Source organism: Brassica napus, chromosome C2 (genome assembly GCF_020379485.1).
Source record: "Brassica napus cultivar Da-Ae chromosome C2, Da-Ae, whole genome shotgun sequence".
NCBI classification, from domain to species: domain Eukaryota; kingdom Viridiplantae; phylum Streptophyta; class Magnoliopsida; order Brassicales; family Brassicaceae; genus Brassica; species Brassica napus.
In genome coordinates, this window is record NC_063445.1 from 38,517,683 (window position 1) to 38,533,332 (window position 15,650).

The 15,650-nt window shown below is 35.5% G+C and overlaps 1 protein-coding gene and 1 long non-coding RNA gene across 5 annotated transcripts; one reads left to right on the plus strand and one right to left on the minus strand.

The window, feature by feature from the left end:
- Positions 1 to 2,667: 2,667 nt before the first annotated feature.
- LOC106416391 lies at positions 2,668 to 4,807 on the minus strand. Of its 4 annotated transcripts, none has more exons than XR_001283134.3 (8): positions 4,609 to 4,807; positions 4,428 to 4,518; positions 4,208 to 4,289; positions 3,902 to 4,121; positions 3,699 to 3,780; positions 3,289 to 3,403; positions 3,006 to 3,129; positions 2,668 to 2,920 (listed from the first exon to the last, which is right to left on the minus strand). It is a non-coding gene; the product is annotated as an uncharacterized LOC106416391 (long non-coding RNA). The 4 variants fall into 4 exon arrangements; XR_007319607.1 differs by having other exon boundaries at positions 4,423 to 4,518; XR_001283133.3 differs by having other exon boundaries at positions 3,902 to 4,289.
- Positions 4,808 to 8,076: 3,269 nt separating this feature from the next.
- LOC106417765 (pentatricopeptide repeat-containing protein At5g42450, mitochondrial) lies at positions 8,077 to 12,227 on the plus strand. Its single transcript, XM_013858520.3, has one exon. The coding sequence runs from the start codon at positions 10,508 to 10,510 to the stop codon at positions 12,089 to 12,091; it is 1,584 nt and encodes a 527-aa protein (XP_013713974.2). The 5' UTR covers positions 8,077 to 10,507; the 3' UTR covers positions 12,092 to 12,227.
- Positions 12,228 to 15,650: the final 3,423 nt, after the last annotated feature.

A 15,650-nucleotide genomic window follows, 5' to 3' on the forward strand; every position in this document is an offset into this window, starting at 1 on the left:
TAGAATTGTATATTATTTTTTGCTTGTGTTCTATGAACTTTTGCAAAAGAAATGTATTATAATATTTAAGGTGTGTAGAGGATATATATTAGTTTATTTTAAGATTTTAATAATCTAATTTTATTTAGCCTGTGAAGATAATATTCTAATTCTTTAACTTAAAAAATTAAATATTCTGAATTATGTAAATAAATTTTGTGTACAATTCAAGTATAACTTTATTTTATTTTAAAATATTTTGAAATGATCATTTATATAATTATGAACAATACTTTAGTGTTTATAATAAGTCTTGCATATTTGTTTATATTCTATGTTTTCTAAATTGTATATTAAGCTAGAGGTGTTTATGTGCTCCGCTTCGAATGTTTACTTTTTTAAAAATATATTGGTGTTTTAGAATTATTTTTATATTTTGCAATTTTTTTTATAATTTTTACAATTTTTTTTATTCTTAAAAAATTATATTGTAAATAATTGTTTTTTCAAATTTTCTACAATCAAGTTCTTATTTATTTTCTAGAATTATAATTTTGTTAGAGATATCTTAATGGTACGGACCATAAGAATGTTTGTTGATTTATTTTCAAGAGCAGTTATTGTTTTGATATATTTTAAATATAATTTAATGCATATGTAGACATCATATATATATATATATATATATCCGATCGAGTTCAGTTTATGTCTACCCGTTTAAATTATGTTTATTTTATTGAAATCCAAATATATTTTAAGATCTTCGAATTCCAAAATAAAAGTAATACACATGTATGTTATATTAGTGTATAACTAAATACATAAAATTATCATGAAATTTGGTTAGTTTGAGTATTTGAGTGGAAACCCATTAAATACTTTAGTGTTTTGAGTTTTTTATTATTATTTCAAATATTTACTTTTGACTATTTTTAGATACTTTCAGATACTTTAGACAGCCCTAGGTATTTTGGATATTTTGGATATTATACCTTGAATTAATTATTATATTTAAATATATAATTATGATTCAAAAAACTTTGAGCACATATATATATATATATATATATATGTATATATGAGAGTCGCTGGCGGCTCAGATGAGAAGATGTGATCAGTAGGGTAAATCATATGGGTGTTCAATCCAGTAAAACGAAACCAATAAAAACTGAACTGAACCAAAATAGAGAAAGTGGTTTAGATTTGATAGTATTGAATAAACTGAATTGATGTTACTTTTAAGAAACCCCAATATACCGATCCAACCGAATAAAGCGAAGAAACCGATTAACTAAAATATAATTGTATACCTATATATAAACTTTATAATAAAATTAAAAATACACATAATTTATTTTATTAATATGGTATTCGTGCTTAAAACATTGATTTTAATTATTTTTTATTTTTTTTAGTTAAAAAGGTTGTTTTATTTTTCTCATTTTCATCAAATTAAATAGAACATGATTTTTAATTTTATTGGTAAATAGTTGTGCTAAAATATATTTATATAATAATATTATGATATTAATATTTTCTTAATTTTATTGTAATAGTTAAATAAAACATAAAATATTAAATTTAAAGTTAGAGTAAGGAATATATTTATGTATTAATAAATTTGTTTTCTAATCATATAAACTAATTTATCATCGAAGATAAATATAGTTATATGTTTTTGGTATAAAATCGAATAAACCAAAAACTGATGGTATATAAAACGAACCAAACAAATTAGATATGTTTCCAATATAGTAGCTAATTTTTATAAGCCGAAATACGAAAAACTGAACCGAAACCAGATCGGAATCCGGAAAGAGAACATGCCTAGTAACTCCCGAAATATCTTGGAAGTTTTCTTAAGAATCCTAGCCGCCAGAACGGCTGCTCCATTCGAGATCTTCCACTCGGGTTCTCTACTCGACTCCTTTTCTGCATGCACCCCTTTAAATGCTTCACGACTTACTCCAAACCTAAAATGACTCAAAGAGAACAAAAAAGATTCGATAAAGACTTGAAAATGATTTAGTTAACATATACAAAATGTGTCAAAAACACAATATATCAAAAACTTATAATAGAGGTAATGTAGCTCAGAAAACATGTCAAAACTCTGATGACAACTTCCATACAGAAATGCGTACTATAGTGGGACAAAATATACGACTTCGAGCTCAAACAAAAGAATTGATAATATGTTTGTAAGCGTTTCTTGACTGGGAATTCTGCAACTTTGGAAGCCTGAAATATTTATGGCCCTTTTGTATGGACGAAGCATTACTTGTAGAGTGGCATTAATGGCGACACAATGACGGTGGTTAGCCAACTTTATGCATATTCTCGTTCTTGTCTATGCCAATATCAAGGAAGCTTCATACGTAATATGATTTAGAAATTAGAGTAATATGTTGGGTGTGGGTCTATGGTGTTTCTCTGTTTAATGTTTTGTTATGAAAATTATTGTTTCCATAAGGAGGCTAGTTGGTTGTGGTTTGGCTTGGTGATTTAAGGGAAGATGTTAGGAGGAATTTTTTTTAAAGTACGGAGGTTGGTAACTCTCCCTACTGAGATGAGCTATAAAGTTCTTATTGAAGCATGAACCTTAAATAGACATATGACTGTATGCAAGAGTAGAATATCCATGACTGCAGGATTTGCAAAATCAGTGAAATCATACGCTGCTAACTCTAAACCAGATGCATCCATTTATTTAAGTTATATATATATGCCCAAATATTCTTCTCGTATTTAACATAAAAACAACAACCAACCACAGGGTGACTGGTGAATCAAAGCACTAAAGTTAGATATGAAATCTTGGGGACACAGCTGCACGAAGACACACTCCCAGCTATTCCAGTCACTGGATTGTTGGTAGTATGTTTGTTTTGCAGGAAGTAGCCTTGCTGCTGCTATCAAGTAAACTGCTCGCATATCCTAGCTGTCACATGTAATACGCAGAGAAAGTTGGTTCGTTTTTAATTTAAATTTCATAACTGAGAGAAACTGGTAGAGCTGGAACCCACCTGTCCCAAGGTCTTTGAAAATCTATCTGTAAACAATATTAGTTACACCATTTGGACTGCTTGTTGCAGCCGTTTTGTCAAGTATTCTGAGACCACCATGTGTTGTTACTCTTGAAAGCTGTACCTACGACGAAGACAACATCATTGATTTCAGCTGAAATGAACAAATCCACACGGTAACTGCAATACAACACCTTGACACATGCCAGATGAAGAGTTAAGGGTAGAGGGTGAAGTTAGCTAGAAAGTAAGTTCAAAGTCTGTTAAGCTAAATGTTGGTTACCTGAAGACACCAACAGCATTTGATTCACCACATCTAATGCCGGTGAATGAAGATAACACCAGCCATTATCAGATTGAATTCCCATTACGTTGCCGGTACAGGGAACGTCGACTGACTGGAATACATGAAAAAACAGTGGAAAATCATTTAGCACCAAAAATGGTTAGTGGTAAGTTAATTAATAGAGTTGCATAACACCAAGGTTGTATTTTTATGACATATTTATCAGTTCTGCTACAGTGAGAGATTCAATTTTCTGCGTACGAAGATACTTTGTTAATGTTGTTGGCGCAGCTGTGCCATCTCTGACCTATCTAATGCGTTTATGAGAGTTTTGAAAAACCAGTAAAGACCACCGGAATCAATTATACACTCGAGGGTAATCAAATAACTGGGAGTAGCTTACTTACCTCTCATAGTAACACTGTCCTGCAGCTGCTTCTGAATCAAAGTAGATGCAAGTTCATGACATGGCGTTGATAAATAACCAGGCTGAAACGGGATATAATCTTAGATTTAGACAAAGTTGAGGTCAGTTTAATACGCATTGTCACAAACAAAACACTCAAATGAATACATAAGCAGGAGCTCAAGTTTTAACATTAAAACTCACCTCACCTTTGGCGAAAATGCAGAAGAACATAGGCAAAAACAGGAATGAATAAAACGATAGCTTTACTTGGAGGAGCAGTAACCTCTGTTCCAAACAACTAATTATTGTAAGTAGATTAATTGATACTGAAGCAATGAAGTAATGGCTCAAAAGGGATTTGATGAAAACTTAAAATTTAACATCAATGACGTGAATGAGCAATATGGCTCTCACAGCAACACTGGAACCAGCAACGAAAAAAAAAACCAAAGCCATGAGCACAGCCAGTGGCTCGATCCTTCATGATCACCACTTGTAAAACCTCACCGAAACTCTGAAGTACTCTCGATATTCAGTGGTCTTCCATGATAGTCGACCGATGAACATCTTACATGATTCCATTTTCATCCTGCAAAAGCAATTGTTTGCGAGTATATATACATCTAATTAACATCTCGCTCAGACTGAAAACATCATCTATATTAAAGAAAAAAATCAGAATCATCTGTTCCAAAAAATCTGATGGAGAGAATCAGATCGACCTAACCTTTGTGGGAAAAAATTGGATGTACCGATGAATATGAACAGTTTGGGTCTTGAGGGATCATGTGAACCGATAAAGCTACGATCCTGGATTCCTGCAAACAGCACATGAGTCGATCAAATGAAGGTGTAAGTTTGAAAGAAGAAAACAAAAACCTATAAGAGAGAGAATTTGAGCAATCCACCTCGACCCTGGAAGAACAGCTGCCAGCCTTCAAAACAGGAAAATGAGATTCTAGATAAGACGTTAGAGAGTCAAGGTCGCAGACGATCAGCAAATCGTCGATGGAGAAATTAGGTTAGAGGGCAAGTCGCATCGTCTTTGGTCGAATAGAGCAGTCAAACGTAGAGCCCAACATGTGAATAACAAAGAAAGCCCATCATGTCACGCGTTTAAATGAAACGCTGAGTTTCATCAGTACGTGACACCTGTCGCGATGAGAGGCATCAACTTATCTAGCTGGCGGCTGACGTGGAGGCATGAGGAGTGAGAGAACTCTATTTTATAATACTAGATGTATGCCAATCATGCTTTAAAAAACTACAACTAAAATCTTACGGCTAAATTTTCAGAGCAATAAAATCTAAAGCTACAGCAAAAAAAATTTACAGCAATTATTCTACAGCAAAAAAATTAAAGGTACAACATTTACCAATCAGGCCCATTATACACAATAACCCATATTATCCAATATTTAAGAGAAATTGTCAAAAAAAATGCCATATTCACATAAGATAAATTCTCTAGGATAGACCTAAACAAGTTTTTGTTACAATTATAGACCTTAAAAATCAAAATGACCAAAATAGACTTAAATGTTTTATAAAAAAAAACTAAATATACACTTGTATCACTATGGTTAATTAATCTAGACATTAAGGTTTAGAGTAAAGAGGTGGGGTTTAGGGTTTATAATTGAGGAGTGAGGTTTTGGGGATAGGATTTCAAATTTTTAAAAATATAAAAAAAAAATTCAAAATTTCAAAATAAAAAATATTATTTTGGTCATTTTAGTTTTTGAAGTCTATTTTTGTGACAAAATTTTTAAAATGTCTATTTGAGAGAATTGTCTTATTCATAACACCACTTTTCATGTTTACACTAACCACTTTTACCCTCTCTTTTAATGAAAGGTAAAAGACATTTATAACCTATGATTAACTTTGATAAAAATAAACCCTAAGGTTAACCAATCTAAACTTAAAACCTCAGCTCTAAACTCTAAACCCTAAACCATCAATTCTAAACCTTAAAACATCAGCTCTAAACCCTAAACTTTCAACTTTAAACCCTAAACCCTAAAACATAAACTCTAAACCCTAAACCTTCAACTCAAAACCCTAAAACATCAACTCTAAACCCTGAACCCCAAACTTTCAACTCTAAATCCTAAACCTTAAACCCTTAGCTCAAAACCCTAAACTCTATATTTTTTTAAAATTCAAACACTAAACCCTAAACCCTCAACTCTAAACCCTAAACCCTCAACTCTATTTATATTTTTAAAAATTTGAACCCTAAACCCTAAAACCATAGACTTTAGGGTTATAGGGTTTAAAGTTGAGAGGTGGGATAGGGTTTAGGGTTTAAGGTTTAGAGTTGACATTTTAGGGTTTAGGGTTTAGAGTTGATGTTTTAGGGTTTAGGGTTTATGTTTAAGATTTAGGGATTAGAGATGAGGTTTTTGGGTTTAGGGTTCGAGTTTCGAAAAAAATATTATGTTTAGGTTTAGGGTTTCGAGTTAATGGTTTAGGGTTTAGGGTTTAGAGTTGAGTTTTAGGATTTAGGGTTTAGGATTGATGGTTTAGGGCTTAAAGACGAGGTTTTAATGTTTAGGGTGTAGGTTTATGGCTTAGAGTTAATGGTTTGGAGTTTAGAATTGAGTTTTAGGGTTTTCGGTTCAAATTTCGAAATAGTATAATTTGAAAAAAATTAAAAAAATTATTTTCTATTTTAAAATTTTTTGTTATATATTTATTATATATATAGAAAACAAGAATATAAAAGTCTTTTATCTTTTACTAAAAAAATATTTTTGAAAATGTTTATTTATTGGTGGTAAATATGAATAATGATATCACCAAAGTGGTAAAATTAAAATTTCCCCAATATTTAATCTAAAAAAATCTGAATTATGTGATGTTTTATCCATATTATTGAAAAATGGAACCAATCTGAAACTAAACTGGATTAATTTTTTTCAAATATTAACAATTTTCAATTTCGATATATGAATCGAACAAAAAAACCAAGAGTATTGAACCAAAACTATTTTTTGTCATCGACTTATACAGACTCATACTGACTCTGTGAACCAAACCGGGAGATCTTGATTCATGTGAACGACGAAAGACGATTGCTTCCTGACACTGCGTGCTAGGCCATCCGCCTTTGTATTTTGCGTCCTTGGTACATAGATAATCTCTGAATGGAGGAAACTTTTTTTCAGGGCCTTTAAATCTTCTAAATAGTTTGCAAGAGCTGGCTATTCTTCTGATTCTGAAACCATCTTCACCAATTAAGAGAAATCTGTTGCAAATGTAACCTGAAATTGACGTAAGTTTCTCATGCATTCCATTGCCCAGAGCAGTGCTTCCATCTCCGCATGAAGAGGATAAATACTAGCCCGGACATTCCTCGCCCCTAACAGCCCATCAAATCCTTCTAGAATATTAAACCAACCTTGTCCGAAGAAAATATCATTCTCTTTCCAGAAACCATCTATGAAACACCATCTTCATGGAATTGACGGTAAAGTCGTAACCTCTATGTGTTGTACATTCCTCTGTTCGTTCAATATCTATGCCTCAGCCCAAAGTGTTGACTCTGTTTCTGCCAAATTTAGTGTGTCTCTAGGGTCAAAATCCAGATTACTAAAAACTTTATTATTCCTTCCTTTCCAAATATACTATAATATCCATGCAAACTGATGATCATCCATCTGCGGGAAAACTCTCCAGAAGAGATGATCAATGTTAGTGAAGAGAGAGCTTGTTGGAAAAATAGCTGGATTTGATGGTATCTTTGAGAGAGCTCAAACCTGAAGTGCTGGGGGACATTCAAAAAACACATGGTTTATCGATTCCTCATCAGCTCCACACCGTGCACAACGTATATCCCCATGTATCCCCCGTGCTTGCAGATTCTTCTTGACTGCTATACACCCCGTGACCAATTGCCATAGAAAATGTTTGATCTTTGGTGGGCATCGTATCTTCCAACAGAAAGCCTTCAATACATCCACCGTGGGTCCAAACATTAATGGTGGTTTGTCTCTATCTGGATAAACCCGTTCTACCTGATATCCTGATTTGACCGTATATTTTATATTGTTTGTGAAATGCCATCCATCCCTATCTACCATATGAGTTCTGCTAAGTGGTATACTTTCTATAATTTTCACATCTTGTGGATCCACCAAAGTCCGAAGTGCCTGTGAATTCCAAGTTCGCGAAGTAAAAACAATGACAGAATCTATTGTGAGGTCTGGGTAATAGTTGTGTTGATTTTTATTTAGCTGGTTTCAGGCGAGTGGTTGGGAGCCATGGATCGTTCCATATAGATATAGATGATCCTGATCCCACCCGTTTGATTAGTCTTTTGCTTACCAGAGATCTAGCGATATGATACTCCGCCATCCATATGACGGAGAATACGAACGAATCGGTTCCAGGGGTGAGGCATTCCTGCAATACCGACTTTTGAAAACTCGAGCAAATAATGTGTTTGGCTTCTCTATCAGACGCCATAATTGTTTACCAAGCATCGCTGTATTGAAATCAGTGATGTCTTTGAACCCCAAACCTCCTTCATCCTTATTTACACATACTTTGTCCCATGATTTCCAGTGCATGCCTCTTGTGCTTCCCCCTGGACTCTACCATAATTGTGCTACTGCGGTCGTCACTTTTTTTGCAGTTGCCTTAGGTAAACGATAGCAAGACATCACATGATTTGGTAATACCGTAACCACTAATTTAATAATCACTTACTTTCCTCTTTTTGTGAAAAAACCTAAAAGTCCAACCGTTGACTCTATTATTTAGCCGGTCCTCCACAAAACTAAAATCTTGTATCTTGGAGCCCCCAAGATTTTCTGGTAAACCTAGGTAAGATCTCATTCCTCCAATATTCTGGATACCTAAAATATCTCGTAACTCGTGTCTGGCCGATTCCTCAATCTTGTGCCCAAATTGAATCGAAGACTTATCAAAATTTATGAGTTGACCAGAAACTACCTCATACTCCTTTAAGATCCTGAGAATGGTATTACACTCTTCTTTTTGAGCTCTACAAAAGAAAAGGTTATCGTTCGCAAATAGGAAATGAGATATTGATGGACAGGCTCTGGTTATCTTCATTCCCGTTAATTGTTTCCCTCTCTCCGCCTTCTTAATATTTGCAATTAAAGCCTCAGTACATAGAATAAATAAATAAGGAGACAAAGGATCCCCTTGACGTAAACCCATATGTGGAATAATGAGACCACGTGGTTGACCATTTAGTAAAACCCAATATTGAACCGATGATATACATTCCATCATTAGTCTAATCCAATGAAGATCAAAACCCATCTTTTGTAGTAAAGCCTTGATAAAATCTCATTCCACCCTATCATACGCTTTGCTCATGTCCGTTTTAATTGCCATATACTTTCCTTGACATGCTTTATTTGTCCGTAAACCATGAAACATTTCCTGGGCTATAAGAATATTATCAGAAATCAACCTTCCTGACACAAATGCCGATTGAGTTTCTGATATGAGAGAGGGGAGACATAATTTCAATCGCTGACACAAAACCTTCGAAATAATTTTATACCCTACGTTACATAAACTGATTGGCCTTAGCTCCGTCATCCGTGTAGGCCTTTCCGTCTTTGGAATCATACATATATTGGTAATATTTAACCTTGAATCCATTTCTCCGGAATCCAAAAAAATATTCACCATTTCTACCAAATCATCCTTAATAATATGCCAAGAATGTTGAAAAAATAGAGTTGTCATGCCGTCCGGTCCTGACGCCTTCTCTGGGTACATCATAATTAAAGCCTCTCTAACCTCATCCTCAGTTGCTATCCTTAACAATCGTTGATTCCTCTGAGAAGTAACACCCGGTGTTACCTCTGTGAGGAAACTATCAAATTTTGATGGTGAAGTGGTACTAAACAAGTCTTCAAAATAATCTACTGCCACTTTTTCCACCCCATTATCCTCCGTAATCAAATTTCCTGCAGCATCACGTAACCTGACTATCCTATTATGAACCCGTCTTTGCTTGGTTAAAGCGTGATAGAATTTTGTGTTAAGATCCCCAGATGAATACTACATATTCCTACTATTCTGATGCCAGTAATCCTCTTCATCCTTATATGCATCTTGTTGTTTCCTAGATACCTCCAGAATATCCTCCTGAGATCTAGTGTTATATGTTTGTACCTCTTCGAGAGCTTTCTGTAACTCATTTATTTTTTTTCTTTTTATAAGGTGGATTATTTTTCTGCCATTTAACAATTTCATGACGATAATTCCTAATTTTTTTCCACTATACCATCTTCTCTTCCTCTACTATAATCTTACGAGCCCATTGTAATTGATTCCATAAGACCTTCTTGTCTAATCCATCTCTTATCAAAAGGAAATTGTCATTTCTTCCTGACAACTTTATCTTCCAAGTGGGCCACTACTGGACGATGGTCTGATGTCTCCATCCCTAAGTATTCTGTATAAATGAATTCACGAGTAAAACTAATTGAATTCTGTAAAAAATCGGAAAGTTTCTAAATCTATAGAATCGAAAACAGAAAAATCTAAACCGAGATTTTAAACTCTAAATTTTAAACTCTGAATCCTAAACCAAACGACCTGGGTCTAGGTAAATACAAGAAAAAGCAACAGTGGATCAAATGCCTGCGACAGAAATGACATCTAACTCTTGAAGTGATTACATAATAAAGATTGTTTGAACTCGTGAGTTTTTTTTTTTTTGGTAAAAGAACTCGTGAGTTGTGTGGTTCTTCAACTTCGTTTACTTGTTTCTTTCCGTGGGGAAGACAGGAGGATTGTTGATAGCCTGTATCTATGGTTTCATCTCAAAGACTATATCTCTCGCGAATCGTTTCAAGGAAATCTCACTCTTTGGCAAGTGCCCGTGTTACCAAATCACAAGAGTCGATCCCCAAGTCAGTTGGATGCTCGGATTCGGGTTCGACCTGTGAGGCACACCAACTGTTCGACGAAATTCGAGACTTGAATGTCATTTCTGGTACAGCAGTGATTGGCCGCTTTGTGAAGCAAAGCAGGCATGTAGAGGCAATCCATGCTTTGAAAAGGTTGCTGTATCTGGGAATCAGACCAAACGAGTTCACCTTCGGCACCGTCATTGGGTCCTCTTCATTTTCGAGAGATGTCAAATTAGGCAAGCAGCTACATGGTTTTGCGTTAAAAATTGGACTTGCGTCGAATGTGTTTGTGGGCAGTGCGGTTTTGAACTGTTACGTGAAGCTGAGCACGTTGATGGATGCTCGTAGAAGCTTTGATGATACTAGAGATCCAAACGTTATTTCTTTTACGAATTTGATAAGTGGGTACCTAAAGAAACATGAATTTGAGGAAGCCCTTTCCTTGTTTAGAACAATGCCAGAGAGAAGTGTTGTTACTTGGAACGCAGTGATTGGTGGGTTTAGCCAGACGGGACGGAATGAAGAAGCTGTGCGTACTTTTGTGGATATGTTAAGGGAAGGTGTGGTGATGCCTAATGAATCAACCTTCCCTTGTACTATAACAGCCATATCCAATATAGCTTCTCATGGTGGTGGTAAAAGTATCCACGCCTGTGCTATCAAGTTCTTGGGTCAGCAATATAATGTCTTTGTTTGGAATTCTCTCATTAGTTTTTACTCCAAGTGTGGAAACACGGAGGATAGTGTTTTGGCTTTCAACAAGCTCCATGAACAAGAAAGGAACATCGTCTCTTGGAACTCTATGATATGGGGTTATGCGCACAACGGAAGAGGAGAAGAAGCTATAGCCATGTTTGAAAAAATGATCAAAGACACAAACCTGAAACCAAACAGTGTGACACTTCTTGGAGTGTTATTTGCGTGTAACCACACGGGCCTAATCCATGAAGGGTACTCATATTTCAACAAAGCAGTGAATGATTATGATAATCCAAACCTGCTACAACCTGAGCACTATGCATGTATGGTGGATATGCTCTCTAGGTCAGGTCATTTCGAAGAAGCAGAGAAGCTTATTAAAAGTCTGCCTCTTGATCCGGGAATCGGGTTTTGGAAAGCATTGCTTGGGGGATGCAAGATTCACTCAAACAAGCGTTTGGCTGAATTAGCGGCGTCAAAGATCTTAGAGATGGAACCCAGAGATGTTTCGTCGTACGTTATGCTTTCAAATGCTTACTCTGCTGTGGAGAAGTGGCAGAATGTGTCGGAGATACGGAGGAAGATTAAGGAAACGGGTTTCAAGCGTATCTCGGGATGTAGTTGGATTGAAGTTAGAGGCCAAGGTTGTGTCTTTGTCAATGCTGACAAAAGCAACAAACAGAAGGATGAAGTCTATAGGGTGTTGTCAGTTATTACGCAACATCTTATAGAAGACCTGCGAAGACTTCAAAAAGTCAACTGTCTAATGTTTAATGTAACATAGAATAACAATCCCTTTGGGACTCCTACCCCAATCTCGCATTGTTGTGTTAGAATTGCAGCAATCAAACAATGGGGGTGATTGGTTGGGTTTTATCCTCTGTTCTAAAAATCGGCCGTTTGGGCGCTACGCGTCACTTTTCCGTTCCGATTTATGCCAAATCGTTTAAAAAATCGGATATCTGATTTTCTCCGTCTAGACAGCCTAAATGACTGCCTAGACGCTTAGGCGGCCGTCTGGGCGCTATGCGTCACTCTTCCGCCTCGATTTAAGCCAAATCGGTTAAAAAAATCGGATATTCGATTTTCTCCGCCTAGACCGCCTAAATGACCGCCTAACCGCCTAGGCGGCCGCCTAATCTATTTTTTTATTATTTTTAATAATATTTTATTTATTTATTTGATCTAAAATTTTATAAATATCATTTATATTCATAATTTTGATGAAAATTACACTATATGAAGTTTATATATTCTATTTGTGTGTTTTATACAATCTTAAACATGAAAATGTATTAATGTTATACACAATTAAAGATTAACATGTTTTATAACATAGTAAACAATCTAAAAATTTTGCCCCGCATAATTTCCGATTAATCCCCTGATTTTCTTTTTAGGCGCTAGACCCAACCCGACCGCCCGACTAGCGCCTAGCGCCTAGCGCGTTCCCGAACAGGGGTTTTATCTCATTATTTTAGCTTTATTTACTTTTAAATCAATAAATTTTACCAATTATCTTTATTTTTAATAGTTAAAATCTAAATCAAGTTTCTATAAACTTTTACCAATCATGCTTTACCTTTATTTTTACAGGTACATCATAAAAACTAAAGCAAAATTTTTTTTAATGTATTTTAGGTAAAAAACTTAAAGTTTTCTTTTATAGGCTGTAGAATATGTGAAATAAAAAAAACTACCTATAATATTAAATAAATTAGATAATCATAATTAAAAACATCTATAAATATTTAATTCAATTTTGTGTGTTGTAAAAATTATTGAAATATTTTAAATAAAATATATATTATTTACATATCACATTTTAAATAACAATAAACTTTGAGAATTTATAAAAAATATTAATATAAATTATTTAATTGATAAAAAATAATTATATTATATATACTTCACAGATTTCACATATTTTATTTTAAAATATCTACAGCCTATAATTTACATCTACAACAAATTTAACTACATGAAAAATCTTTGCAAAAAAATCTACAGTAACAATTTTACAGTTACAACCATCACCAATTCAAACGACACCGCCACCAATTTGGTGATATAAGCGATTCTCGTATCTGAATTGCGGCGTAGTGCAACAGGTTAACTACTCACATTCACCAATGTAAGTTATATAAAATTTTCCGACAAAGCATTTTATATTTTGAGAAGCTACAAATTCTAAACTTCTGTTCGTGTGCATATTCTGTACAAACTTCTCAACATCACTGTTGGAGTCAAAATAAGTTATACTGAGATCAAAATTGTTAGTATATGATAAAACAGTTCTTAAAAGTTTACAAGCCAGAAATGTCGAGATACTAATAAATCCACATATGCCGCATCCAAACTAGAAAATTACACGAAACATTATGTAACACCCGTCACCTCCTATATGGAGAACGGCGTGTTACTTACGGAAAAATATCGAATTAAACCAAATTATTCAAAATCGAACAAAATAACATAACATTTAATAAATTTTTTTTAAAAGGAATACATTTTTGAATTGAAGTATAAAAATATATCAAATAAATCGAATGTAAAATTCGTATAAATCATTAGTTAAAACCGAAATAAAATACGATCATCCCAAAACACCAAACAGTCCAGATATCCAATTACTCGGCAAGCTCACCTGCAATGGGAAGAAGAGTGGTGAGCAACTGGGGAGTCACTCCGTGAGGTATGCGATGCTAAACACGCAAACCACTGACTTGAGTAAATAGAACTCCCACTATGGAAGTTTAGCTCTAACATGAACACACACGACGCCTAGCGCATCACACAAACCAAACAATGCGATGATAGCATATAGCTAGTCCATACACCCCGCATCTCCTCATATGGATATATAATACGTAGCGTCGCTAGTACAGTATGTCTCTGTACCCCCGCCCTCTCAAGTAGCGTCCATGGTACAAACTTCTCTGCACCACACGCCCACACCAGTAGCATCGCAAGTCCAGACGTCTCTGAACCCCTGCCCGCACAATCAAAGTAGGGTCGCTAGCCCATACATCTCTGAGCCCCCGCCCGCGCACATAGTCCCTACAAATAACTATGTATACATACATATATATATCGCATCTCTTAACATCACACAATCCAATCAAATGTTGAATCCTCTAGACCCATAGTTCCAGTTTACAATGAATGAACTAACTAATAATCAAGACTCAATTCAAACCGACGGATCATGATTCGAAATCTAAACTACGATAGAGAAAATTCTACACTGGTACGGGATTTACGGAATAGACCCTCACCTTAGCCAATATCGGAAATGAATCTGAAAACGGATATTCTCGCCTAACAAGCCGTGACCAAAATTTAGCATGAATTACTTGTTGATTAAGTCTCACCTAAGTCGCAAGATTACACCATGCACAAGTTATGATTCGGTTTTAACCTACAAAGGTATCTTGCCACACAAGGAATAGAGAAAAGGTCACTTAGCTATTACGGCTTGGAATCACGTTAAAGGGTCTCACACTTTGGCGACGTGGGCTCCATTTGAGGTGACTAACAACGTATGACAGTGCGGATCGGTGATCAGCAGTGATGAGATGGTGGCTCCGTCTTAACTCTTTTTCTCCTCACGTCTTATGCTTCTCGGATCAATAGCATGACGCCCATAATACAATGGTGGTTGATCCTTAACGACAAGTCTATGTCTCAAACCATACATGGTGGCTCCGGTGTGACAAGGAAATAAAGTGACATCCCGGCTGTAACAGCCCGATCTCCCGGCGTCCGACCGGGGTTATCGAAGGGGCGTTATGGACACGTGTCTACTCATTTAGCCAACCCTACGTGTCTCGTTACTGGTCCCGAGAGACGAGCGCATAACCTTCTTTGAAATATCGTCACACCCACATCTATATACTTCTACTTACAGTCCCGCGCACAGGGAAAAATGGAAATGGAGGGGTGAGTAACAAGTTACTCAGTTAAGTGGTTCTAGCCCAGCCTGCCCGCATGACACTCTATACTACTCTATGCGGGAACTAGGACTGACTAGCCACTACAATCAGTTAATGCATTTTATCATTTCCTAACGTCATCTATTGATTTTCCACATTCACTTCCATTCATTTCTAACAACCTAGTGATCAATCAATACAATGATCTCACTCATTGCCACACACGTCAAACCCTAGGCTTAACCGACTCATCATACCAGTCCGACTCGATCCTATGACACCTTTAACTCCCTGTTACCCGACCATGAGCTAAAAACCCTACAATGCACATCCTTTTCATCTTTTCGTCTTTTTCAACAGTGGGTAGCCCCAACTAGGCTTCTACCCCATATTCTTGTGGATTGGCCA

What these genes read in the sequence shown, in the direction of transcription:
- LOC106417765 (XM_013858520.3), top strand. Translation starts at nt 10,508, where the DNA reads ATGGTTTCATCTCAAAGACTATATCTCTCGCGAATCGTTTCAAGGAAA.